At 49.7% G+C, this 24,663-nt stretch overlaps 2 protein-coding genes across 2 annotated transcripts in view; one reads left to right on the forward strand and one right to left on the reverse strand.

The window, feature by feature from the left end:
- The first annotated feature begins 1,599 nt into the window (after window positions 1-1,599).
- Window positions 1,600-15,882, forward strand: LOC119708273 (UDP-xylose and UDP-N-acetylglucosamine transporter-like). Its single transcript, XM_038154446.1, has 10 exons — window positions 1,600-1,808; window positions 6,537-6,650; window positions 7,131-7,233; window positions 8,400-8,449; window positions 9,032-9,113; window positions 10,928-10,988; window positions 11,382-11,491; window positions 11,662-11,737; window positions 12,397-12,472; window positions 13,650-15,882. The coding sequence occupies exons 1-10, from the start codon at window positions 1,732-1,734 to the stop codon at window positions 13,900-13,902; spliced, it is 1,002 nt and encodes a 333-aa protein (XP_038010374.1). The 5' UTR covers window positions 1,600-1,731; the 3' UTR covers window positions 13,903-15,882.
- A 3,905-nt stretch (window positions 15,883-19,787) lies between these two features.
- The window catches only part of LOC119708269 (leucine-rich repeat and guanylate kinase domain-containing protein-like), a 51,829-nt gene continuing 46,953 nt past the window's right edge, over window positions 19,788-24,663 (reverse strand). Inside the window, exons 18-20 of the mRNA XM_038154444.1 lie at window positions 23,197-23,316; window positions 20,205-20,344; window positions 19,788-19,921 (exon numbers count right to left, since the gene is read on the reverse strand). Of these exons, the coding sequence (XP_038010372.1) occupies window positions 19,788-19,921; window positions 20,205-20,344; window positions 23,197-23,316 (394 nt within the window). The remainder of the gene's footprint in view (window positions 19,922-20,204; window positions 20,345-23,196; window positions 23,317-24,663) is intronic.

The following is a 24,663-nucleotide window of genomic DNA, read 5'->3' on the forward strand; positions in this document are numbered from 1 at the left end:
CAAAATTAAAAGGCCAAAAGTAGCAAGAGCTGATTAGTGAAGGGAGCAGAAAAAAATCCATCCTGCTGACCTGTGCAGAGCTGAGGAGATGGAAGCAGAAAAGCCTGGAAATGTTAAAAAAAAGTGCCAGGAAAGGCCAGAAATTGGCTTTATTTGCTGCTAATGAGCCAAGGTGCTTTTTAATTAAAAAGAAACCATTTAAAAAGGTTTGATGGAAGATCAAAGAAGTCACTTGGAGGGTTTCTACCTAGAGAGAGGTCAGAAAACACCAAATGATTTAATCAGGTGAGGGCACAATGAACTTTTGTTAAATACAGAGCAAGAGCTTTGGGTTTCCAGGGACCCACAGAACCCCCAAAAATTATTTCCTGTCACAACATCCAAGCCAAAATACCTGGAAATGTCACTCAGGAGGCCCCAAATCCCCAGATTTTGGTATGACTGCATCAAGAGACTGCAGGGTTTCTACCTGCAGGCAAAACCCTGGAGATATCCAAAAATTTCTGGCTCTTGTTGTTTCAGTTTCCAGGTTTTCAAGTCCTGAGCTCCAACCAATCTCCGTTTCCAGCCCCCAGGTAAGAATTTGGAACTTTGGGATGTCCGGTTTGGAGTCAGAGAGCTGAAAAAGTCTCACAATGAGCCAAAAGAAAAGGAAATTCTGGGAGTTTCACCTGTCTTGAGCAGCTTTGAGCAGCAGAGGAGCTGCCAAGGTTTCACTCACATTCCTGGAGGTCAGAAAAATGCAGCGCTTCATTCTTGGACTGAGCTGGGATTTGTTCATGGGATTTCACACCTGTGGAATTCAAAGGTGAAAAAAGAGATGAGGGTCTGATTCAGCTCAAAAATGGATTGAAAATGAATCATCTGCAGGATGGAACTCCCACTCCTGAGTCAGTGTGGTTTCTACTGATCACAGGGGGTTTGACTGATGATTTTAGGAGATTCCACGAAACCACAGAACTGGAAATTTCACCCACGATGGAATTATGGAATGTTTTGGGTGGGAAGGGATCTCAAAGCCCATCCAGTGTCCAGGGACACCTCCAAGTCACATCCAGCCTGGCCTGGGGCACTGCAGGGATGCAGGGGCAGCCCCAGCTGCTCTGGCAATTCCAGCCCAGCCAGGAATTCCTCATGGCCAAGATCCCATCCATGGCTGCCCTCTGGCACTGGCAGCCATTCCCTGGGTCCCATCCTTCCATTCCTTTCCCAAATTTCAGCTCTCCTGGAGCCCCTGCAGGCCCTGCAATGTGCTGGAAGCTCTCCCTGGAGCCTTCCCTTCTCCAGGGGAACATTCCCAGCTCTCCCTTTCAATAATAATTATTATTTTGAACAGCGAGAAAATTCTTTGGCACCGCATCCTTAGGAACTGCCTCTAACTGGCGTTTTGGGGTCACTAAACAACCCCAAAAAGTCAATTACGGGCTGCTCCTCACCACAACCAGCACTGGAGCCGCGCCTCCCCCTGACGCCACCTCAGCGCCGCCATTACACCCCTCACCCCAGAACTACAACTCCCATAGTGCCCCGCGGCAGAGCGCCCGCCGGGAGCCGCGCTGAGGGGGCGCGGTGCCTGCCGGGAGTTGTAGTCCCCGCAGCGGCGGGCGGGGAGCGAACTACCGGCGGCCGGAGGAAGCGGGGGCGGCGGGGCCGGGCCGGGATCGGGGCTGAGTCCCGGGATCGGGATGCGGCCGCGGCCCGGGACTCCGCCTCGTTGCCCGGAGCGACACCATGCACCCGGCCGTGGCGGTGGGGCTGGTGTTCGGCGGCTGCTGCAGCAACGTGGTGTTCCTGGAGCTGCTGGCCAGGTGCGGGGCCGCGGAGAGGATTTGGGGGGGATAAAGGGTCAGGGGAGCCCATTCCGGGATCGGGGTGAGGCCTCGGGGTGTGTGAGGGGACGGAGCGGCAGCAGCGGTGCCAGGGTGGGTTTGGGGTGCGGGGGCACCCGCGGCTGGCCCTGAGGGGGTTTCACCCCTCAGGCCTTGGTGCCCTCATGGAGGAGCCCAGAGCTGCATCATCACCTTGTGTCCCCTCTGGATCAGGTTTTTGGGGTGTTTTGGGGATGTCCCCTGCGTGTGGGGGACAGCCAGTGTGTGTCGGTGACCTGTGCGGGCACGGGCATGTCCCCTCTCCGCGGCACAGGGAGCGGTGTCCCCATCCCGGGCAGCGCTGAAATCCCAGGGACGAGGCAGGAGCTGGCCCTGGGGACAGCAGGGAATGTTTCCACCTGGAAGGGCGAGCTTGGAGTCTCGGAGTGTTTTCCACCTGGCATCGTCACTCGCTGCAAAGTCACCGAATCCCCTTGAATTCCCAGATTGGAGGCTGATGTTCTTGGGGATCTCACCTTCCTCTCCCTGGTGTTTTTGGGGATTCCACCTTCCTCACTCCCCCTGATCTTTTTGGGGATCTCGCCTTTATCACCCTGATGTTTTTGGGGATCTCACCTTCCTCACCTTGGTATTTTTGGGGATCTCACCTTCCTCTCTCACCCCAATGTTTTTGGGGATCTCACCTTCCTCTCTCACCCCAATGTTTTTGGGGATCTCACCTTCTTCACCCTGATGTTCTTAGGGATCTCACCTTCCTCACCCACCCCAATGTTTTTAGGGATCACCTCACTCACCCCGATGTTTTTGGGGATCTCATCTTCCTCACTCACCCCAATGTTTTTGGGGATCTCATCTTCCTCACCCCCCTGATGTTTTTGGGGATCTCACCTTTATCACCCTGGTGTTTTTAGGGATCACCTTCCTTCCTCTCCCTGGTGTTTTTAGGGATCTCATGTTCCTCACCGTGATGATTTTGGGGATTTCGCCTTCCTCACTCACCCTCATGTTTTTGAGGATCTCACCTTCCTCACGCTGGTGTTTTTGGGGATCTCACCTTTATCACCCTGGTGATTTTAGGGATCTCACCTTCCTCACCCCGATGTTTTTGGGGATCCCACCTTCCTCACCCAATGTCTCTGGGGATCTCAGCTTCCTCACCCACCCTGATGTTTTTGGGGATCGCACCTTTATCACCCTGGTGTTTTTAGGGATCTCACCTTTATCACCCTGATGATTTTAGGGATCTCACCTTCCTCACCCACCCTGATGTTTTTGGGGATCACCTTCCTCACCCTGGTGTTTTTAGGGATCTCACCTTTATCACCCCAATGTCTCTGGGGATCTCAGCTTCCTCACCCTGCTGGAGTTCCGGCTGGAAGGCTTTGGGAAAGGGCTTGTCACAAAGCTGGCAAAGCCTGACTGGGAAAAAAGTGATGCCTGAACTGGTTTGGTGTGTAAAATCCCAGTGAGTCAGCGTGGGGCTGCACCCCCTGAGCCCTCAGTGCACTCCAGCTCCAAAACCAGCCCTTAATCCCTCCCAGCCCATCAAAATCCCAGATTGTTAGGGGGAAAAGGGACTGCAGAATCCAGCAGCTGGCAGATTTGCTCCAAACTGGGATTCAGGCGCACAATCCCTGGATAAATCAAGAAGCAGTTCCTGGAAGAAGAGACCTTGTGTGAGGAGTTGTTTTTCCTCTCAGGGATTACTCCAATCTCTGCCTTTCCTGCCTGAGTGACAGAGGAGGAATGAACCCTTTAGAAGCAAAAGAACCTTTGGATTTGGCTTTTTTTTTGCCGCTCATGTGTCCTCCAAGCAAACCTTAAACCAAAAGGTTTAAGGCCCTGTTCAAAGACTGAATTACTCAAAGGTGACTGAAGCCCAGGGGAGCAAATTCCAGAAGCCCAGTTGCAGCCATCAAGGAAAAGCTGCTTTTCACACAAAACCTTCTTTCAAGCAGCACCTCTCATCCACTTTTAAAGTTCCTCCATTCCTAACAGCTCAGTTCCTGTGCCTTTTACTTGCCCTGCTCACCTTTAGTCCCAAAATTGGGATAACACCAATTATTTTGTCGGGTTTTGGAAGGAAAAGTTCCTCCTGCAGATGGATATTGATATTCCCAGTATCCCAACTCTGATATTCCCATAACAAGCACAATCCTGGAGCGGGATCCCAGGAAAAGGCAGTGACCAGGCCGGTGAGGAGTAGCAAAGGTGATTGGGAAGAAATTTACTCAGGATTTACAAGGAAAGTAAAGGAATGAGAATTGTTTAGTCTGGAAATGCCTGAGGGCAGACAAAAGACTTTAAATGTGTGGAGAGTGGCTGCAGGGGAGAGGAGAGAAATATTCCTGCTGGGCTGTGGAGGCAGAACAAGAAATCTCAAATTTCTTGATTTAAGGGGCTCAAATTGCTGTGGAAGGGATGTAAATCGGGCCCAAAATCAGATTTTCTCCCTTTCCATGTGGTGAAGTGGGAGAGAGAGCAGGGCAATTCCTTGCTGGGAGGTTTCTTTCCAGTTGTCTACAGCTGAAGCAGATCTTGGGTTGGTAGATCCAAATTTATCTCATTTTTAGGTGGATCTGAGTGAGGATTGAGGCAGAGAAGGAGCCCTTTCTTAGCTGTGTCTCATCAGGCAGCACGGAACCCTGAGTGCCAACACTGCTGATAAAATGGGGTCATGTCCAGGGCTCTGGGGTCTGGGAGGAGGCAAAGCCCGGCCTTGGCTTATCCCAGTTTCCAGCTCCTTGTGATCCCCTCTGGAGGTGAAAGGCTGGAGATAAGGCTGGAGATAAGGTTTGCAATCCTGGAGCTTCTGGCTCTGCTTCAAGGTCTCTTCTCTTTCACCCAGCAACTTTTGGACCTTTCAGCCTCTGGGATGGATAATGAATCTTTATGGATAATTCTTCTTCTGGAAGAATGTGGGAATTGGCAGGTGGGCAGAGGGAAGTGCCTCAGAGTGGTGCCCATCCCTGGAAAAAGCAGGGAAAAGGGGATTTTTCCAGGTGCTGTTGGGTCAGCCCAGCACACCCCTGGTGCCTGCTGCTCCTGAGAGCTCTGTGGGGTGACAGAGAAGAATTTGGAGGAGACAGCTTGGGAAATTCCTGTTTTCCAGGGCATTGAATCCTACAAAACTGCATCCAGGGCCAGCCTGTTCCATGAGGAGCAGGACTCTCCCAGGAATGCTTGAAAAAAAAGGGAAAGATTCCCTAAATCCCTGCATCTGCCATGAGCTTTCTCATTATCTGCCCTGTCACAGCCTCCTCTGAGCTGCTGCTTCCCAGGAAATCCTTCCCTGCTCCCTGGAGCTCCTCAGGGAGGGTTTGTTTGAGTTCCCTGGTGTGGAATTCCTGTTCCCACTGGATAAACATTTGATTTGCTCGGAGGTGGTGGCATTCCTGCGCTCCTGGGTCCCTCTAGGGGGGACAAAAAGGGACTAAGAGGGTCTCTTTTGAGCTCTGATGCAATTTTGTGGGTTTTGAAGCCTGGTGGAGTTGGTGTCACATTAAAAAGATCCGTGGATGTCACGTGGGATTTACTGCCAGGACTTTTTTGGGCTCCTGGGAGGAGTTTTGGTCACTTTTAGAATTCACAACCAAAGGATTTTTTGGCATCCAGAAATCCCAGGGGAGCTGAAGCTTTTTTAGAGGAAACTGAGCAAATCTGAACCAGGGACACTCTGCCAGCACAGACCTGACCTTGGCACTCCCCTCCTGCAGCAGGAATGAGGAATATTGAATGAGGAATATTGAATTTCCAGCTGCATTTTCCCCCTGGAAAAGCAGATTACCTCAGATCACCCGACCTCTAACAAACACAGCAGCTTTTAGGGAAGGACGGAGTCCTCCTAAAGCCACTTCCTGTGGGAAAGAGGGAGATCCAGCGGGTTTTTCTTTCACTTCCTGACCTGACTGACCAGTTCCTATTGGGAAATGTTGGAGGAAACACCCTGCAGGTGTTTGCACAAGCTCAGGTGGATAAACCCTGAGTAAAACCCCTCCAGGGTGGGTCTCTTTCTGGGAAAAGGGACAGGATTGTGGGAAAAGGGACAGGATTGTGGGAAAAGGGACGGGATTGTGGGGAAAGGGACAGGATTGTGGAAAAAGGAATAGGATTGTGGGAAAAGGGACAGGATTGTGGAAAAAGGGATAGGATTCTGTAAAAGGACAGGATTCTGGGGAAAGGGACAGGATTGTGGGGAAAGTGTTCTGGGAAAAGGGACAGGATTGTGTAAAAAGGGACAGGATTCTGGAAAAAGGACAGGATTCTGGGGAAAGGGACAGGATTGTGGGGAAAGTGTTCTGGGAAAAGGGACAGGATTGTGGAAAAAGGGATAGGATTCTGTAAAAGGATCAGGATTCTGGGAAAAAGGGACAGGATTGTGGGAAAAGGGACAGGATTCTGGAAAAAGGACAGGATTCTGGGGAAAGGGACAGGATTGTGGAAAAAGGGATAGGATTCTGTAAAAGGATCAGGATTCTGGGGAAAGGGTTAGGATTCTGAAAAAGGGACAGGATTCTGGGAAAAGGGATAGGATTGTGGAAAAAGGGTCAGGATTGTGGAAAAAGGGATAGGATTCTGGGGAAAGGGACAGGATTCTGGGGAAAGGGACAGGATTGTGGGAAAAGGGACAGGATTCTCAGTCTTTTGCTGGATGCCAGTGTTAGTTCTCCATGGATGGCTCTGGTGCTTGTCTCTCCCTGCCTGCAGGCAGTTCCCAGGATGTGGGAACATCGTGACCTTCTCCCAGTTCCTGTTCATTGCGGTGGAAGGTTTCATCTTCGAGGCCAACTTCGGGAGGAAGCGCCCGGCCATCCCCATCAGGTACAATCCCAAGGTTTTCCCAGGCAGGACTTGCCTGGATCTCCTGGATCTCTCTTATCACCAAAAAGCTTTTCTTAAAATGGATTTTCCATTTATCCTCTGGAAATCCCATCCATCCTGCAGCATCTGCAGAGCCACACTGGGAAGCTGTCAGGATAAAATCCACACTCACTTATCGGGAATTTTTAAGGGAAATTGCCATCAGATCCTTCCCTGTCACAGGAACAGGGCAGAGTTTTGCACAGGGAAGAGTTTGTTGTGCTTCGAGAACTTTTTATCCCTGGGATTTGGTGTGGTGGGAGTGGGAAGGGAAAGTTTTCGTGGAAAATCACCCAAATTCACATTTCTCCACTGGGGACGAGCTCGGTGACAGAGCCGAGAGCTCGGCTCTGCTCCAAACCTCTCTGTGCATTCCTGAGGGGTCTCTCAGCATCTCAGGGAGGTTCCTGCACATCTCCCAGGTACTTTTCCCTGTTTCAGGAACTATTTCATCATGGTGGCCATGTTCTTCACCGTCAGCGTGGTCAATAACTACGCCCTGAACCTGAACATCGCGATGCCGCTGCACATGATCTTCCGCTCGGTGAGCACCGTCCTCCTCCTCATCCTCCTGGGGCTCCCATTCCATCCTTTCTGCTGGAATTGTCCCTGCTCCGTGTGTCCTGAGAGCACCAAACCCCTGTGGAGATCCTGAATTCCAGCTGCTGGGAGAGCAGCCTCGCTCCAATGCTCAGCTCCAAAGGTTTCACTTGGTGGTGTTGATCATTAAATTCCAGCTTAATGGACAGACAGGGAAACAGGCTCAGGCAGGCTTTGGAATTCCAGAGCTCGGGGGGAAGTGACAAAACCAATCCCAGACTCTGGTTGGCCAAAGGGATCCAGCTTTCCCTGCCACCAAGGGGTTCATGTTATGGTCTTGAACATTGCAGGTCAGAGAGCATGGATTTGGGATTTGGGATTTGGCCTAATTCCACCTGCACAGGTCTTTGCTTTGGGAAAAAAACCATTAAACTGCATCCAAACTTAAGTGTGGATGAGTGCCGGGCTAAAGGATCTTTTAAACCCCAAGGAAATGGAGCCCCAGCTGTTGGGAATAACAAAATCTCCTGCTGGGAGCTCTTTTCCCACAGCACATCCTGGGGGTGGAATATCTGGAATCAGGAGAGGTTCAAAAGGATAAAACCAGCCCACACTGAAGGAGATGTGTCCCACATGAGCTGAGAGGGGTGCTTCTGCTCTGCAGTCAATCCCTGGAGCTGGTCCCAGTTAAACCAGTGGGATTTGGCCACCTTCTGGTCACACACTGGAAAAAAAGAAAGGGAAGGTTCCCTGGCCAGGAGATCCAATCCTTGTTCCCAGAGCAGCCAGCTCACCTTCTCCCCTTTTCCTGGAGGAAGGGACTCAGAATCATGGAATCACTGAGGCAGGAAAAGAACTTTAAACTCATGTCCCAGCACTGCCGAGCCACCACTGCCCTATGTCCAAAGTGCCACATCCACAGGGCTTGGAAATGCCTCCAGGGATGGGACAGCCCTTTCAAGGCAGGAGTTTTCCCAATGTCCAACCTCAAGGAAGCTGTTCCTTCTTCCTGTCAGTTTTCCTGCTTCAAACGTGGAGTTTCTCTTCTTGTTCTGGCATCTACCACACTGAGTTTGCAGTGTCCCTTTGGGATGAGCATCCCAGGCTGGGGAATTCTGGCCTGCTGACCTCATGTTTTGGTTTTCTCTTCTCTTTTTTTTTTCCCCCCAGGGTTCTCTCATAGCAAGCATGGCTCTAGGGATCATCATCCTGAAGAAAAGGTAAATCACAACCTCCATCTCTTCAGGGAATGCTCTGGATTAAATCCTGCTGAGTGTTTTGTGCCATCAGTTTTCCTGTTAAATATTCTGCTTTTAGTGATGGGAAACTGGGACAGAGAGCATGGCATGGAGGCTGGAATAGCTCCTTCTGCATTTCCACCTCTCCCTCCTTTCTTGGCTGGAATTATGGGCTGGGGAGAGATTTTCCACAGCTGCAGCCTCTTCTGGAAGGGCTCCTGGGGGATGCTGTGCTGGCTGTGGCTGGGGTGGAGCTCAGTGCCTCCCTTCTGCTGGGGATTGTGGCTCCAGCAGTGCTGATAACACGCTGATAACACGCTGATAACACATTAATAACATGCTGATCACTCTGAGCTGTGCCTGCACAGGGTCAAGGCTGGAGTTGTGGGATAAACTGGGATGAATGCGGGGAGAAAAGCTGCTTCAGGTGCTGAGCTGGAGTCAGCTCAGGGTTAGGAAGTGGCGGTGTGCCTGCTATCCCAGATTTGGAGCAGGAATGCTGGGAAGCAGGGGATGGACACCAGCCAGGCGGGGTTGGTGACGTGTCCCTTGTCCCCTGTGCAGGTACAGCGTGTCAAAGTACAGCTCCATAGCCCTGGTGTCCCTGGGCATCTTCACCTGCACCCTCATGTCTGCAAAGCAAGTGGTAAGCATGGGAAGGGACAGGGAACCTCAGCAGTTCCCTTTGCCTGATTTTTCATGGAGACATGAGGTGTCTCCTGCATCTGCTCCCCAAAAGCTTTTCCTCCTGCTTTTATTTTTCCTGTGGGATTTCATTTAATTGCAGGTGTCTCCTCACCTGTTCACACTGCTTTTTGCTGGGAATAAACCTCTGGTTTTTGGCCTCAGAGGTATCCAAAAGAAGCTGCTTTTCCTTGCCTTGTGTGGCAGGCAGGAGCAGGTGAATCCTCAACAAAAAGCCATCAGAAATCTTCCCTCTTTCCATCCCACAAGAGATTGTTGCCTTTCAGGCTGGATTTTTCCTCTTGTCATCCAGCCTGACCCTTAAATAAAGTGAGAGAGAGCAGCAGGGAGGGAAGCAAATCCATGTGGAACACACTCAGGGCTTTTCCTGGGTCAGCACCCACGGCCTGACCCTGTCAGCTGATGACAAAAAAATGGCTCAGAGTGGTGGCCAAGTGAAAATTGGCTGCACTTAATCCAGCTCAGAGAGGTTGGAAATGAAAGGGAGCTGTCAAAGCTCCCAATTCCCCATCATTTCAGAGCTTTTCACCCTCAGAAGGGCTGAGGGAGGGCTGGGCTCTGCAGCCTTGGCTCTGGTCATCCAGATCAGCTCCCAGCAGGGCTGGAGTTTGTGGCAAGGGGGAATAAATCTGATTTTCCCTGAAGCACGGGCAAAGAGCTGAGGCAAGGCCAGCTGGAGTTGTGCCCTCCGCCTGATCTCCTCAATTTCTTGACCATAAGCCTGGTTTTAGGCCTGGCTTTAGCTCCTGATGGGCTTGGCCAGGGCTCTTACTGCTTCCTAGACAGTCATCTCTGGGAATGGGGACACAGGAACATGGGAATGGGAACGAAGGAACCTGGGAATGGGGATACAGGAACCTGGGAATGGGGATACGGGAACCTGGGAATGGGGACACAGGGACCTGGGAATGGGATGGGGACACAGGCACCTGGGAATGGGGACACGGGAACTTGGGAATGGGGACATGGGAACCTGAGAATGGGATGGGAGCACAGGAACCTGGGAATGGGGACATGGGAACCTGGGAATGGGATGGGGGCTGGGGACACAGGAACCTGGGAATAGGATGAGGACACAGGAACCTGGGAATGGGGACATGGGAACCTGGGAATGGGATGGGAGCACAGGAACCTGGGAATGGGGACACAGGAACCTGGGAATGGGATGGGGACACAGGAACCTGGGAATGGGGACACAGGAGTCTGGGAATGGGAGTGGGGACACAGGAACTGGGAGTGGGGACACAGGAACCTGGGAATGGGGACACAGGCAGCTGGGAATGGGGACACAGGCACCTGGGAATGGGATGGGGACACAGGAACCTGGGAATGGGATGGGGACACAGGAACCTGGGAATGGGGATATGGGAACCTGGGAATGGGGACACGGGAACCTGGGAATGGGATGGGGACACAGGAAGCTGGAAATGGGGACACGGGAACATGGGAATGGGGACATAGGAACCTGAGAGTGGGATGGGGACACAGTAATCCAGGAATGGGATGGGGGCTGGGGACACAGGAATGTGGGAATGGGCTGGCTTTGAGGGCTTGAAAAGCAACACTGATTATTTTTGTAGTTAAAAACGTTCAGTCTCATCAAACCAGGCTGTTCCTTTCAGGAAAAATCCTGATTTGATCAGACTCTGCCACTTTTTTTTTGTTGGAGTCTCTGCATTCCCTGGAGCAGAGTGGGAAGCCTGGGAATGCTGCAGGGACCTGGTGGCTCTTGGTGACTCTCGTGTCTCCCTTCAGGCATCTGACTCCAGCTTAAATCAAGAGGATGGACCCCAGGCTTTCCTCTGGTGGTTGCTGGGTATGTGAGGGCCACATTCCTGGGATACTGGCAGGATTCTTGGAATTCTCTTGGCAAAATCAGCCCTGCTTGGAGCAGAGAGGGAGAGGGGCTGGGGCTGCTCCAGGTGTTCCTTCAGCACAAGATTTCGTGGAGGAGGCTTTAAAATATTGTTTTCTACCTCCACCCTGGGTCTGTTGGGAAAATGTCTTTGGGAAATCTGGGGTTGATTGTTATCAGTAGTGGCACAAACTGCATCCCTGGTATTTCCAGAGGTTTTTATCTCCTTATCTCTTGGAGAGCTGTAATCAAACCCCAGAATCGTTATCAGTTTTCTTACCAAGCCTGGGTGGATGTTTGGTTTTTTCCCCAAATTTGGTGAGCTGGAGCTGCAGAGCTGTGCTTCCCTTCCAGGTATTGCTGCCCTCACCTTCGCCCTGCTGATGTCTGCCAGGATGGGGATTTTCCAGGAGACACTGTACAAGAAATTTGGGAAGCACTCCAAGGAAGCCCTGTTCTACAACGTGAGTCCCTGGGGCTCTCCCTGCTCCAAGGTCCCTTCCACTCCTGCACTGGGCACAAAAAGGATCCCACACTGCCAGGGTGGAGCAGTGAGGAGCCGGCTCTGATCCAGCTGGGAATTGGGGTGGATTCCCATCCCCTGATCCCACCCTGGATTTGTTTCTCCCCTCAGCACGCGTTGCCACTCCCTGGATTCCTGCTGCTGGCTCCCAACATTTACCAGCACGCCGTGCTCTTCAACCAGTCTGGTGAGTGCTGTGCTGAGGGATCCGTGCTCCTGGGCCTTCCCATCCTCTGGAAAATCCTCTGGGAAGTTCCCTTCCCGCATTTGTGCACGCTGGCACCTTGGGGTGTTCCAAGCCTTTTGGATTTTGAGGAATTTGCAGGAAGGAATTCAGCTGGGGCTGCCCCTGGATCCCTGGAATGTCCAAGGCCAAGCTGGTCGCTTGGAGCACCCTGGGATAGTGGGAGGCGGCTCTCCCCAGAGCAGGGGGTGGAATTTAAGGAACCATTCCATAATTCCATGATTAAAGCCCAAGTTTCTTACTAATTCCCACACACCAGCCACATCCAAGAGTGGTCCCTGGGAAAAGGAACGTGGTAGCTCAGGAATGGGAGTACCAGGACCTAATCCTCAGTAAGGGATGTAAACATGGACTTGCTGGGGTTTTTTTTTGCTGGTGCTCCCCAGGATTGGCTGTGGGAACAGAGTGGATTCCTTCAGCACTGACACAGGAGAGCAAGACAGAGCTTTTCTCCTAATATTTTTCCTTATTTTCCCTTCTTCCCTCTGGAATGGCAAGCAGAAGGGCTGTGTAAGGCTGCAGGGAGTCCTGGGTCATGGTCAGTCCTGGCCAGGAGAGAGGCTCCTCCAGCAGTGACCTCATCCCATCCTTTCTCCCCGCAGAGCTGTTCCAGGTGCCGGTGATCGGCCTGACCCTGCCAATCATGTGGTTCTACCTCCTCATGAACGTCATCACCCAGTATCCTTTATCCGTGATCCCACCCTTTGTGGGGCGGCACAGCAGGATTGGGGCTGGTTTCCTAAATCCTTGGAGGCTTCCCTGCCCTCGGGAGCAGCTGGTGGTGGAACTCCAAAAATACAGGAAAAGGGAACTTCTGGTTTTTAGGTTGGACTCCATGATCTCCAAGGTCTTTTCCAGCTGGGTTTTTTCTGAGATTCTGGGACTTCTGCTCCATGGAAATGGAGGAGTTCGGAGCTTCCAACTCAGCCGTGGCTGCTCCAGTGGGGGAATTCGATATTTGGGGTTTCCCTGAGTTTGATGTGTCCTGTTCCAACCCATCTGATCCCAGGAGGGAATTTCCCCCATCCACAGCAGGCTGCCTATCTCCCTGCTCCTTCCCATTCCCAAAGGGAATCCCCAGTCTCCATCCCTGCTGTCCCTTACCTGCTTCTTTCAGGAGGAGCTAAATCCTTGGAGTCCTCCCTGCTCTCAGGAGCTACTGTTGGTGTGACTCCAAAAATACAGGGAGACGGAACTTTTGTTTTCAGGTTGGACCTCAAAGGTCCAAAGATCTTTTCCAGCTTGGTTTGTTCTGGGTTTCTGGGACTTCTGCTCCATGGAAATGGAGGAGTCTGGAGCTTCCCTTGGCTCCTTGGCCAGGATTGTCACCCTTTGCCAACACAGTGGGGAAACCGGGAGATTTGGGATGTCCCTGAGTTTGATGTGTCCCGTTCCAACCCAGGAGGTAATTTCCCCCATGCAGAGCAGGCTGCCCATTCCCAAAGGGAATCCCCAGTCTGCATCCCTGCTGTCCCTTACCTCCTGCTCCCAGGAGGAAAATCCTTGGAGTCCTGCCTGCTCTCAGGAGCTACTGTTGGTGTAACTCCAAAAATACAGGGGAAGGGAACTTCTCTTTTTAGGTTGGACCTCAAAGGTCCAAAGATCTTTTCCAGCTTGGTTTGTTCTGGGTTTCTGGGACTTCTGCTCCATGGAAATGGAGGAGTCTGGAGCTTCCAACTCAGCCCCGGCTGCTCCACTGGGGGAACTGGGAGTTTTGGGATGTCCCTGAGTTTGTAGCGTCCTGTTCCAACCCATCTGATTCCAGGAAGGAATTTCCCCCATGCAGAGCAGGCTGCCCATTCCCAAAGGGAACCCCCAGTCTGCATCCCTGCTGTCCCTTACCTCCTGCTCCCAGGTACGTCTGCATCCGCGGCGTCTTCATCCTGACCACGGAGTGCACGTCCCTCACCGTCACCCTGGTGGTGACGCTCCGCAAGTTCGTCAGCCTCATCTTCTCCATCCTCTACTTCCAGAACCCCTTCACGGGCTGGCACTGGCTGGGCACTGCCTTTGTCTTCGTGGGCACCCTGATGTACACCGAGGTGTGGAACAGCCTCGGGCCCCTCCTGGCGCGCTGCCGGGGCGGGAGGAGGCCCAAGGAGGAGTGAATCCAGGGATTTTTCTGCAGGGACCTTTTTGTTGTTTTCCAGGGCAGAGCAGCAGGGAGCCCCGCCGGGGGGGTGTTTTTATAGCAGGGGAGGTGTTGGCTGTGCCAAGCTCCTGGGAGAACGGGGAGCCTCCACTGGGAACGTGGGGAAGGGATCGTGGAGAAACAATCCGGGTATTTTTTGCGAGTTGGCATTTTTTCAGGTGACCCCTTTTGCTTCCAATTTTTCCTTTTTTTTTTTTTTTTTTTTCCATTGGAATAACCCTTTTTAAGGAGAAGCTGATCCAGAGCTTTGTTGGGAACCCAACTTCCATGCTGTTGCTTTGGATCAGCCGGACCCTGAGCCAGTTTGGTGCCGTCCTTTAGTTGTCCCGATATCTGGAGCTGATGGCTGAGCCCCATTCCAGTGGGAATCCCTGATCCCTGTGCTGGGAGGATGTGGGATACAACCCCAACTGGAGCTTCCAGTCTGCCCAGTGGACCCTGAGAGGGCTGGGTTCCTCTCCCAGTTCTCCTCCCATCCCTTGGGATCAGCGTCCTCATGGCCTTTGTGCCAGCCTGGCACAGGCTCCCTGTCCCTCAGTGTCACCCCCGGCTGGTTTTCCTGGAGCTTCCCTGCAGTTTTCCTGGAGCAGCAGCTTGTCCCCGTGCTGGTGCTGCTGTCCCTGCTCAGCTGGGACAGTTGAGGCATCCAGGAGGGATGAAGGGGGTTTGATAGCAAAGGAAAAACGATGAAAAAATAAAAAATCCCAAAGTGATGGAAAGGCAGCACCTCCCTGCCAGGCATTCCCTGAGCCAAGGTCACTTTTCCAAAACTCCTTCTCTCTATTTTTACTGCTGATTTTTATCAGCTGCTTGGGATAATCCCCTTCCCAGCTTTCCATGGCCTCGTCCTTGCTGGGAGGCAGAGTGGGAAAAGGGAAGGGCTCCATGCTGTGCTGGGAGCACTGCTTTAGCCCCAGCCCCAAATCCCAGTGTGGGAAAAGGGAATTCCATCCCACCCAGAGCCAGCGTGGTGCTGCCAGGACCTGCAGCTCCATCCTGACATCCTGAAGGATTTTTTGTTCCCAGTTCCCGTTTTTCCTGAGCCTGAAAAAGCTGAATTTCAAGTGCCATGGGATTTTTCCAGGGGTTTTGAAGATGGGGAGGCTGACCTGGTGTAGGCCAGATGATGTTCCAGCTGTTTGTGGTGGCTTCAGGAAGAACCCAGAGAGAGGCAAAACCTTTATCCCTGATTTTCATCTTCCAGGCTCTTCACACGGAGCTTCAGCTGGGATTGGGGAGGTGGGGAAGCCAACAGAAATTTGGGATGAAGGATTTTAGGAGCAGGGAGTAACTGGTGAGGTTCTTCAGAGATCAGACACGGCGGGGAAACACCGGAACTGTAACTCAAGGTCCGTGGGTGTTTTATCCAGGGATTGTTTTATCCAGGGATTTTGGGATCCAAGAACTAAGCAGAGCTGACACAGAGCTGCTCCCAGGTGTAACATTCTGTGCGTCCTCTGGGTCACTCCTCCTCTCCAGGACCTTGCACGTTGTCCCTAATTCCCGTGGGACGCGGGAATATTTGGGGGATTCGGGCACTCCTGTTTTTTTTACCGTGTGCTTTTCACTCCCAACACATCAACCATGGGTTGTTTGTTGCTGTCAGGGGCATTTTTTTAACTTCCTGGCGCGATGAGTGCGTCTGGAATATTCATGGAGTCGCAGGAGTGGCAGCAATTCCCTTCCTGCTGGAGGACAGAGGAGGAAAGGTCCAGGCAGAAGGGCCTAATTAGCCGAAATTAATTAAACCCAGGCTCCCCCTCCAGGCTGGGGCTGCTGATTAGTTTGGTTTTAATGTTTGTGTAGAGCTCAGAGCACCTATTTTTTAGCAGAGGCTGGAGAAGGGAAGGAGCCCGACCGCTTTTGGGGTGGCTGGTTGGGTTCAGGGTGGGGTTTGGGTTGGTTTTTTAAAGTGAAATAAATCTGTATCCTCTTCAAAGGCTGTTGGGTTGGTGTCTCATTTCATGCTTTGCTGGTGGCTGCAAAATTAATGGAATCATGGAATTGTTTAGGTTGGAAAAGCCCTCTGAGATCATCCAGCCGTTCCCAGCAGTGCCAAGGCCACCACTAATGAATGTCCCCAAGTGCCACATCCACTGGGCTTTGGAGTCCCCCAGGGATGGGGACTCCACTGCCCTGTCCCAACCTTTTCCATGAAGAAATTTTCCATGAATATCCAGTCGAAGTAACAACTCACCATTTTTCTCTAATATGAGAGAAAATAGGAGAGACTCGGCCTGGCTGGGTGGGGTTCTGGAGGAGACCCCACCATCAGATCCAAGTTTCCCTAAATCCAGCATCGATGGGAGCCTGGAGCAGCTGGGGAGGAGGAAATTCGGGATTTGAGGTCTTGCAGCAAGAGTCAAATCCTAACAGCTGTCCAGATTTGGGGTCCCAGGCAAGATTCAAATCATCAGAATCTGAGGTTCTCTGAAAAGATGCAAAATCTCAAACCAGAATTTGAGATTCTCCAAAAAGACTCAAAATCTCAAACCATGAGAAATTGAGGTTCTCCAAAAAGACTGAAGTGCTTAAGCCATCAAAGTTTGAGGTTCTTACAAAAGGCTCAAATCCTCAACCCATCAGAATTTGAGGTTCTCCAAAAAGGCTCAAATCCTCAAATCAGAGTTTGAGGTTCTCCAAAAAGGTGCAAATCCTCAAATCAGAGTTTGAGGTTCTCCAGAAAACTTTAAATCCTCAAAACATCAGAATCTGAGGTTCTCCAAAAATATTCAAATCCTCAAACCCTTAGAATTTGAGATTCTCCAAAAAGACTCGAATCCTCAAAACATCAGACTGTCAGGTTGTCCCAAAACCTCAAATTCTTAAATCAGAATTTCAGGTTCTACAAAAAGATTCAAATCTTCAAGCCATCGGAATTTGAGGTTCTCCCAAAAGACTCTAAATAAAAAAGAATTTGAGGTTCTCCAAAAAACTTTAAATGCTCAAAACACCAGAATCTGAGGTTCCCCGAAGAGATTAAAATGCTCAAAACCATCAGAATTTGAGGTTCTCCAAAGATTCAAATCCTCAAACCATCGGAATCTGAGGTTCTCCAGAAGGATTCAAATCCTCAAAACACCAGAATCTGAGGTTCTTCAAAAAGTTTTAAATCCTCTGTAAAACTCCAGGCTCAGTTTGACCCTGACCCACTTAAGGTGGGACTCTGCTGTAATCCAAACTCTTCCCTACCAATAAAACCAGAATTCCCGGAAAAAAATCTGGGAAAAGGAATGGAAATATTAAAAATACAACCAAGGCAGAATTGCCTTCAACCTCAGCCAGATGTTCCACACTTCAGGGTGCAGGGGAGGGCAGCACAATCCAGATGTTTTGGGAAGGAACTTGAATTTTGTGTTGGGAATTTGAATTTTGTGTTGGGAATTTGATCTGTAGTCTGAGAAAGGAGCCTGAGAGAGGGAACAGCAGAAAAGCTGAGGGAGGAAAGGCAAGAAGCGGATAATTTGTGGAGTCAGCTTCTCCCTGGTGGTTCTCAAATCCCTTTTCCGATTTCCATGCAAGGGCTGCATTCCCTGGCCCACGTGTGGGATCTCACAGGTGGAAGTTTTGGGAGCTCAGGGCTCAAGAATTGATTGCAAAATACGAGATTATTTTCCAACATTATTCTCTGAAACAAATGCAAGCGAGCCCCTGCTCGTGGGAAACAAATAATTTCTTTTTACAGCTGGGAAATCAGATGAATATTTATCCTCCACCTGTATCCTCATCCCTACAGAATCCAAATAAAGACACAATTCCTGCACTGGGAAAAGTTCAACATTTCCTGTAAAGAGGAGAAGATTCAATCACTGAGGTCACTCAAGAGGCACGAGGATGTTGCAGGATTCTGTACTCCAAGATGAGGAAATCCTGGGAAAACTTGGTTTTATGCAGGAGGGAGCAACTTCCGAGAGTGGAGAGCTGGGGATGAGTGTGGAAGTGATCTTGGCTGGGAGAGCTGGGCAGGGATGGAAGCAACAGGAGAGACTGACCTGGCTGGGATTCTGCATCCAGGTCTGGATCCAACAGCAGCAGCACCTGGAGCAAATCCAGAGCAATCCATGGAGCTGCTCCGGAGCTGTAGCCAGGCTGGGAGAGCTGGGAGTGCTCACCTGGAGAAGGGAAGGCTCCAGGGAGAGCTTCCAGCACATTGCAGGGCCTGCAGGGGCTCCAGGGTCGCTGCAGAGGGACTGGGGACAAGGCCTGCAGGGACAGCACACAGGGAATGGCTGCCAGTGCCAGAGGGCAGCCATGGATGGGATCTTGGCCATGAGGAATTCCTGGCTGGGCTGGAATTGCCAGAGCAGCTGGGGCTGCCCCTGCATCCCTGCAGTGCCCCAGGCCAGGCTGGAGCAGCCTGGGATGGTGGGATTGGAATGGGATGGGGTTGAAGGTCCCTTCCCATCCAAACCATTCCGGGATCAAGGAGGCTCAGAATCCATCCCGAGGGATTTTTATGGAAGTTGGGGATGGAAAAGGGAAGGGAGACCCTTCCTGGAGTCCCAAGATTCCCAGTGAAGCCCCTGGATCCCAAAATTCCTTCCTGGAGCAGAGTCGGGGTGGGGATGGATCCAACCCCAGGCTGGGAGAGCTGGGAATGGAGGGAATTCCCTGGGAAAGGGAGACTGGGGTGGGATTTTGAGAAGGAATTGCCAGAGCAGCTGGGGCTGCCCCTGCATCCCTGCAGTGCCCCAGGCCAGGCTGGACACTGGGGCTGGAGCAGCCTGGGATGGTGGGAGGTGTCCCAGGACACTGGATGGGCTTTGAGGTCCCTTCCCACCCCACCATTCCATGATTCCATGGTTTGCTGCAGGATTTTGGGTGGATTTTCAGTCCAGTCCAGCACTCACCTCACTGAACTGCCTTGGGAAAAAAAAAAACCCCACAAAATTTTGCAGCTTTGGCTCTGGGCTCCCTGTGCCCCGGGGCTACGGAATCCCTTCTCCTTCTGCCAAAATCCACTGTGAAAATCTGGAGCCTTGGAGGAGCTGCTGATCTTCAGCTTGAGGATCCTGCTCCGTGGAAAGTGCTTCCTAAAAAGCTTTGGAATTTGGGGCTCCCTGAATCTGAATTACTCACCCGAGCTGCTCGGTGCAATTAATCCAATTTAATCAACAAAACCCTTGGCTCTTCCATGGCTCCAGACTGGGACAAAATCCCATTTTCTGTGCAGGGAAAAGGCTCTGAGGAGGAACCTGCTGAGGCAAAAGGCTCTGGAAGTAGAAGGTAATGAAAATTAATCAGGACAAACGTTAATTCAGGAGTTTTATTGTCTTTTGGGTGAAAACCCAAATCTTCATTCACTTCCTACCCCTTCAGCTGGTTCTCAATAATTCTCATTTTTGCTGATGACTCCTCGCTAGCTTCTTTAAATCCACTTGCAAATTAAATAATTGCGACTCAACCACATCTTGTTTTTAAAAAAACCCCAACTCTGAACTGGTTTTCACTCCCAATTTCCCTCTGAACATTTCACAAAATCCCTCTTCTAAATAATTCACCAGCCCTTCAATACAGACAATATTATCAGAAGCCCTGGTGCTTCCACACCTCAATTAAATCCATAAAATTAATGGAAGATACAATTCCATGCTAGGAAAAAAAAATCTCCACCATTTCCCAGCTGAGAGCGCCCAGGGAAATAATTTCTGGCTTTGGGAAATACAGAAATTACTTTTTAATAAAGTTATAAATAAATAACCCCTTTTTTAAATTTTTTTTGTTTTGGAGAGTTAATCAGAAATGGATTCAGCAATAATATTTGATAGGTTTTGCAGAGAAAGAGATGAAAAGCAGGGCTGGAAAGAGGCAGTGCGACAGGAACCGGGCTGGAAGTGGCCGTCAGGGGTTGCTGCTCTTCCATCCAGGTGGGATTGGAGGCAGGACAGGTTTGGAGCAGGAGCCAGACACAGGAGAAGACCCCGAGCTGGCCTTGGTGCATTTCCTCAGGAGGCTCCCACCAGCCCCTTCAGCCTCTGCAGGAATTAGAGAAGGAAAAAGGGTTTATTCCAGTGAAAAGTGAAATTTTACCACAGATTCCCAGTGGTTTTGGGGGAATATCTCCACCTCATCCACTCTAATCAATCACTTTTTCTTTTTTTTTTTAATATTTGGAATTGTGGAAGCATCCAGCATTGGGTGGGGCTTGGAGCACCCTGGGATGGTGGAAACTGTCCTTGCCCATGGCAGGGATGATTTTGAAGGTCCCTCCCAGCCCAAACCCTCCTGGTTCTGTAATTCCATGGATGTCACTCCAACCTTTGGAGGTGGACACTCCTTTCCTGGATGCAAAGAGGTGCCTCTGAGGGATGGGAAGCTTGGTCCACAGAATTTGGTCCGCTTCAGGTGTTTCAGGTAGGACAAAAATGTCTTTCCTGGCATGCCTGCATTCCCTGAACCTGTGGGGGGAAAAGATTCCTGGATTAAAAGAGGAGGTTTAAAAGATTCCTGGTTTAAATCAAGAGTTAAATCAGAATTAAGTCAAGTTTTAAACTTGATTTAAAAGAGGAATTAAAAAGGAATTGTTTTTACTGATGTTGCAGCCCCACAGATCAGCTGAGAAATAAACCCCAGCACCTCCCATCCCACAAAACCCCATCCCAATCCTCTCAGAACTTGGGGAGCTTGCAAAGGCAACACCCACAGCTCTCAATTTTCACTTCCTGATTTAATTAATCAGGGCCAATCAAGAGGCTCAGCAGCAGATCAGGACTACATAGTATAGCATAGTATAATATACTATAATATAGTATAATGTAATATAATATAATGTAATATAATATATATAATACACATAATATAAATTATATTATATTACATTATACTATATTGCATTATACTATAATACATTATATTACATTATATTATATTACATTACATTATATTATATTATGATATACTAATCTCCCAAATACAAATCTCCCAAACGCCACTCAGCAGCAACTGTGCTAATCACATCAAGAGGGAATAACTCTGGTTTAAAATCCGTATTTCCCGCTCCAATTTTGGTTTTAAATCCGTATTACTCCAACTCTGGTTTTAAATCCGTATTTCCCACTCCAGCTCTGGTTTTAAATCCGTATTTCCCACTCCAGCTCTGGTTTTAAATCCGTATTTCCCACTCCAGCTCTGGTTTTAAATCCGTATTTCCCACTCCAGCTCTGGTTTTAAATCCGTATTTCCCACTCCAACTCTGGTTTTAAATCCGTATTTCCCACTCCAGCTCTGGTTTTAAATCCGTATTTCCCACTCCAACTCTGGTTTTCCACACCTGCACCAAGTTTCTTTCCGCCCCTTTTCCCCTACAAATCTCGTGGAAATCCCTTCCTGCGGGTAAAATTCCCACCTCGTTTGATCCCACGAGGCTGATGAGGATGATGATGGTTGAATTAGCCTTCATCCCACAAGGATGATGAGGATGCTGCTGGTTTCATTACCCTCCATCCCACATGTTTAATGAGGATGATGATGGTTTAATTCACCTTCATCCCACAGGTTTAATGAGGATGCTGCCGGTTTAATTCGCCTTCATCCCACAGGTTTAATGAGGATGATGATGGTTTCATCACCCTTCATCCCACAAGGAGGATGAGGATGCTGCTGGTTTCATCACCCTTAATCCCGCATGTTTAACGAGGATGATGATGGTTTAATCACCCTTCATCCCACAGGTTAAATGAGGATGATGATGGTTCATCCCCCTCCATCCCACATGTTTAACGAGGATGATGATGGTTCATCCCCCTCCATCCCGCATGTTTAACGAGGATGATGATGGTTCGTCACCCTCCATCCCACAAGGATAATGAGGATGATGATGGTTCGTCACCCTCCATCCCACATGTTTAATGAGGATGATGATGGTTCATCCCCCTCCATCCCACAGGTTTAATGAGGATGCTGCTGGTTGAATTACCCTTCATCCCACAAGGATGATGAGGATGATGAGGATGATGATGGTTTCATCACCCTCCATCCTACATGTTTAATGAGGATGATGATGGTTCGTCACCCTTCATCCCACAGGTTTAATGAGGATGCTGCTGGTTGAATTACCCTTCATCCCACAAGGATAATGAGGATGATGATGGTTCATCCCCCTCCATCCCACATGTTTAATGAGGATGATGATGGTTCATCACCCTTCATCCCACAGGTTTAATGAGGATGCTGCTGGTTTCATGAGGATGCTGCTGGTTGAATTACCCCTCATCCCACATGTTTAACGAGGATGATGATGGTTTCATCACCTCTCATCCCACATGTTTAACGAGGATGATGATGGTTTCATCACCCTCCACCCCACATGTTTCATGAGGATGATGATGGTTCATCACCCTCCATCCCACATGTTTAATGAGGATGATGGTGGTTTCATCACCCTTCATCCCACATGTTTAATGAGGATGATGATGGTTTCATCACCCTTCATCCCACAAGGAGGATGAGGATGCTGCTGGTTTCATCACCCTCCATCCCGCATGTTTAACGAGGATGACGATGGTTCATCACCCTTCATCCCACAGGTTTCATGAGGATGCTGCTGGTTTCATGAGGATGCTGCTGGTTGAATTACCCCTCATCCCACATGTTTAACGAGGATGATGATGGTTCGTCACCCTCCATCCCACAAGGATAATGAGGATGATGATGGTTCGTCACCCTCCATCCCGCATGTTTAACGAGGATGATGATGGTTTCATCCCCCTCCATCCCACATGTTTAACGAGGATGATGATGGTTCATCCCCCTCCATCCCGCATGTTTAACGAGGATGATGATGGTTCATCCCCCTCCATCCCGCATGTTTAACGAGGATGATGATGGTTCGTCACCCTTCATCCCACAGGTTTAATGAGGATGCTGCTGGTTGAATTACCCTTCATCCCACAAGGATGATGAGGATGATGATGGTTTCATCACCCTCCATCCCACATGTTTAACGAGGATGATGATGGTTCATCCCCCTCCATCCCACATGTTTAACGAGGATGATGATGGTTCATCACCGTCTATCCCACAAGGATGATGAGGATGATGATGGTTCATCCCCCTTCATCCCGCATGTTTAACGAGGATGATGATGGTTCATCCCCCTTCATCCCTCATGTTTAACGAGGATGATGATGGTTCGTCACCCTCCATCCCACAAGGATAATGAGGATGATGATGGTTCATCCCCCTCCATCCCGCATGTTTAACGAGGATGATGATGGTTCATCCCCCTCCATCCCGCCCCGCGGGGGCTCACCAGCTCTCCGGGGCGGCCTGGGCCAGGCTCAGCTCCCGCAGGGCGCGCCGGGCGCACCAGGACACGGCTGGCCCGGGTCTGGGCAGCGGCTGGGGCTGCTCAGAGTCAGGATCCCACTCCCTGAAACGACCCAAAGATGAACAAAATCAACTTCTTTCAACAAAACAGGGGAGGGCAGCTTGCTCTGAGGGAAACGGAGAGTTTTTATTTATTTAGCACAGCCCAAGTGGAGTGATTTTAATCAGAAATTGAGATTTTCTTCAATTTAGCACAGCCCAAGTGGGGTGAGTTCATAAGAAATTGAGATTTATTCTATTTAGCACAGCCCAAGTGCAGTGATTTTAATCAGAAATTGAGATTTTCTTCAATTTAGCACAGCCCAAGTAGGGTGAGGTCAATCAGAAATTGAGATTTATTTTATTTAGCACAGTCCAAGTGCAGTGATTTTAATCAGAAATCAAGATTTTTCTCTATTTAGCACAGCCCAAGTGGAGAGATTTTAGTCAGAAATGGAGATTTTTTTTTTCTATTTAGCACAGCACAAGTAGGGTGAATTTAATCAGAAATTGAGATTTTCTTCAATTTAGCACAGTCAAAGTGCAGTGATTTTAATCAGAAATTGAGATTTTTTTTAATTTATCACAGCCCACGTGGGGTGAGGTTCGTCAGAAATTGAGATTTATTCTATTTAGCACAGCCTAACTGCAGTGATTTTAATCAGAAATTGAGATTTTTTTTCAATTTAGCACAGCCCAAGTGGGGTGAGATCAATCAGAAATTGAGATTTATTTTTTATTATTATTTAGCACAGCCCAAGTGCAGTGATTTTAATCAGAAATAGAGATTTATTTTTTTTTATTTATCACAGCTGAAGTGGGGTGAGGTCAATCAGAAACTGAGATTATTTTTTTTTTATTATTATTTAGCACAGCCAAAAATGGGGAAGGAACCTAAAAAGTGGAAAGGAACCCTAAAAATGGGGATGGAACCTTAAAAAGGGGAGAAGGAACCCTAAAAAAGTGGGAAAGGAGCCCTAAAAAAGTGGAGAAGAAACCCTAAAAATGTGGAAGGAGCCCTAAAAAGGAGGGAAGAAGCCGTAAAAAGTAGAGAAGAAACCCTACAATGTGGGGAAGGAACCCTAAAAATGGGGAAGAAACCTTAAAAATGGGGAAGGAACCCTAAAAAGGGGGGAAGGAACCTTAAAAATGGGGAAGGAACCCTAAAAAGGGGGGAAGGAACCTAAAAAGTGGAGGAGGAACCCTAAAAATGGGGAAGGAACCTTAAAAAGTGAGGAAGAAACCCTAAAAATTGTGATGAAACCCTAAAAAGAGAGGAGAAGTAACCCTAAAAATGGGGAAGAAACCCTAAAAAGGGGACAAGAAGCCCTAAAAAGGGGGGAAGGAAACCTAAAAAGTGGAAAGGAACCTTAAAAAGGGGAGAAGAAACCCTAAGAATGGGGGTGGAACC

Source organism: Motacilla alba, chromosome 1A (genome assembly GCF_015832195.1).
Source record: "Motacilla alba alba isolate MOTALB_02 chromosome 1A, Motacilla_alba_V1.0_pri, whole genome shotgun sequence".
NCBI lineage: Eukaryota > Metazoa > Chordata > Aves > Passeriformes > Motacillidae > Motacilla > Motacilla alba.

Coding starts and splice junctions, on each gene's coding strand:
- LOC119708273 (XM_038154446.1), top strand. CDS start 1,732: ATGCACCCGGCCGTGGCGGTGGGGCTGGTGTTCGGCGGCTGCTGCAGC. Junction 9,114..10,927: donor TCATGTCTGCAAAGCAAGTG/GTAAGCATGGGA, acceptor GTCTCCCTTCAG/GCATCTGACTCCAGCTTAAA. Junction 11,738..12,396: donor CGTGCTCTTCAACCAGTCTG/GTGAGTGCTGTG, acceptor TTCTCCCCGCAG/AGCTGTTCCAGGTGCCGGTG.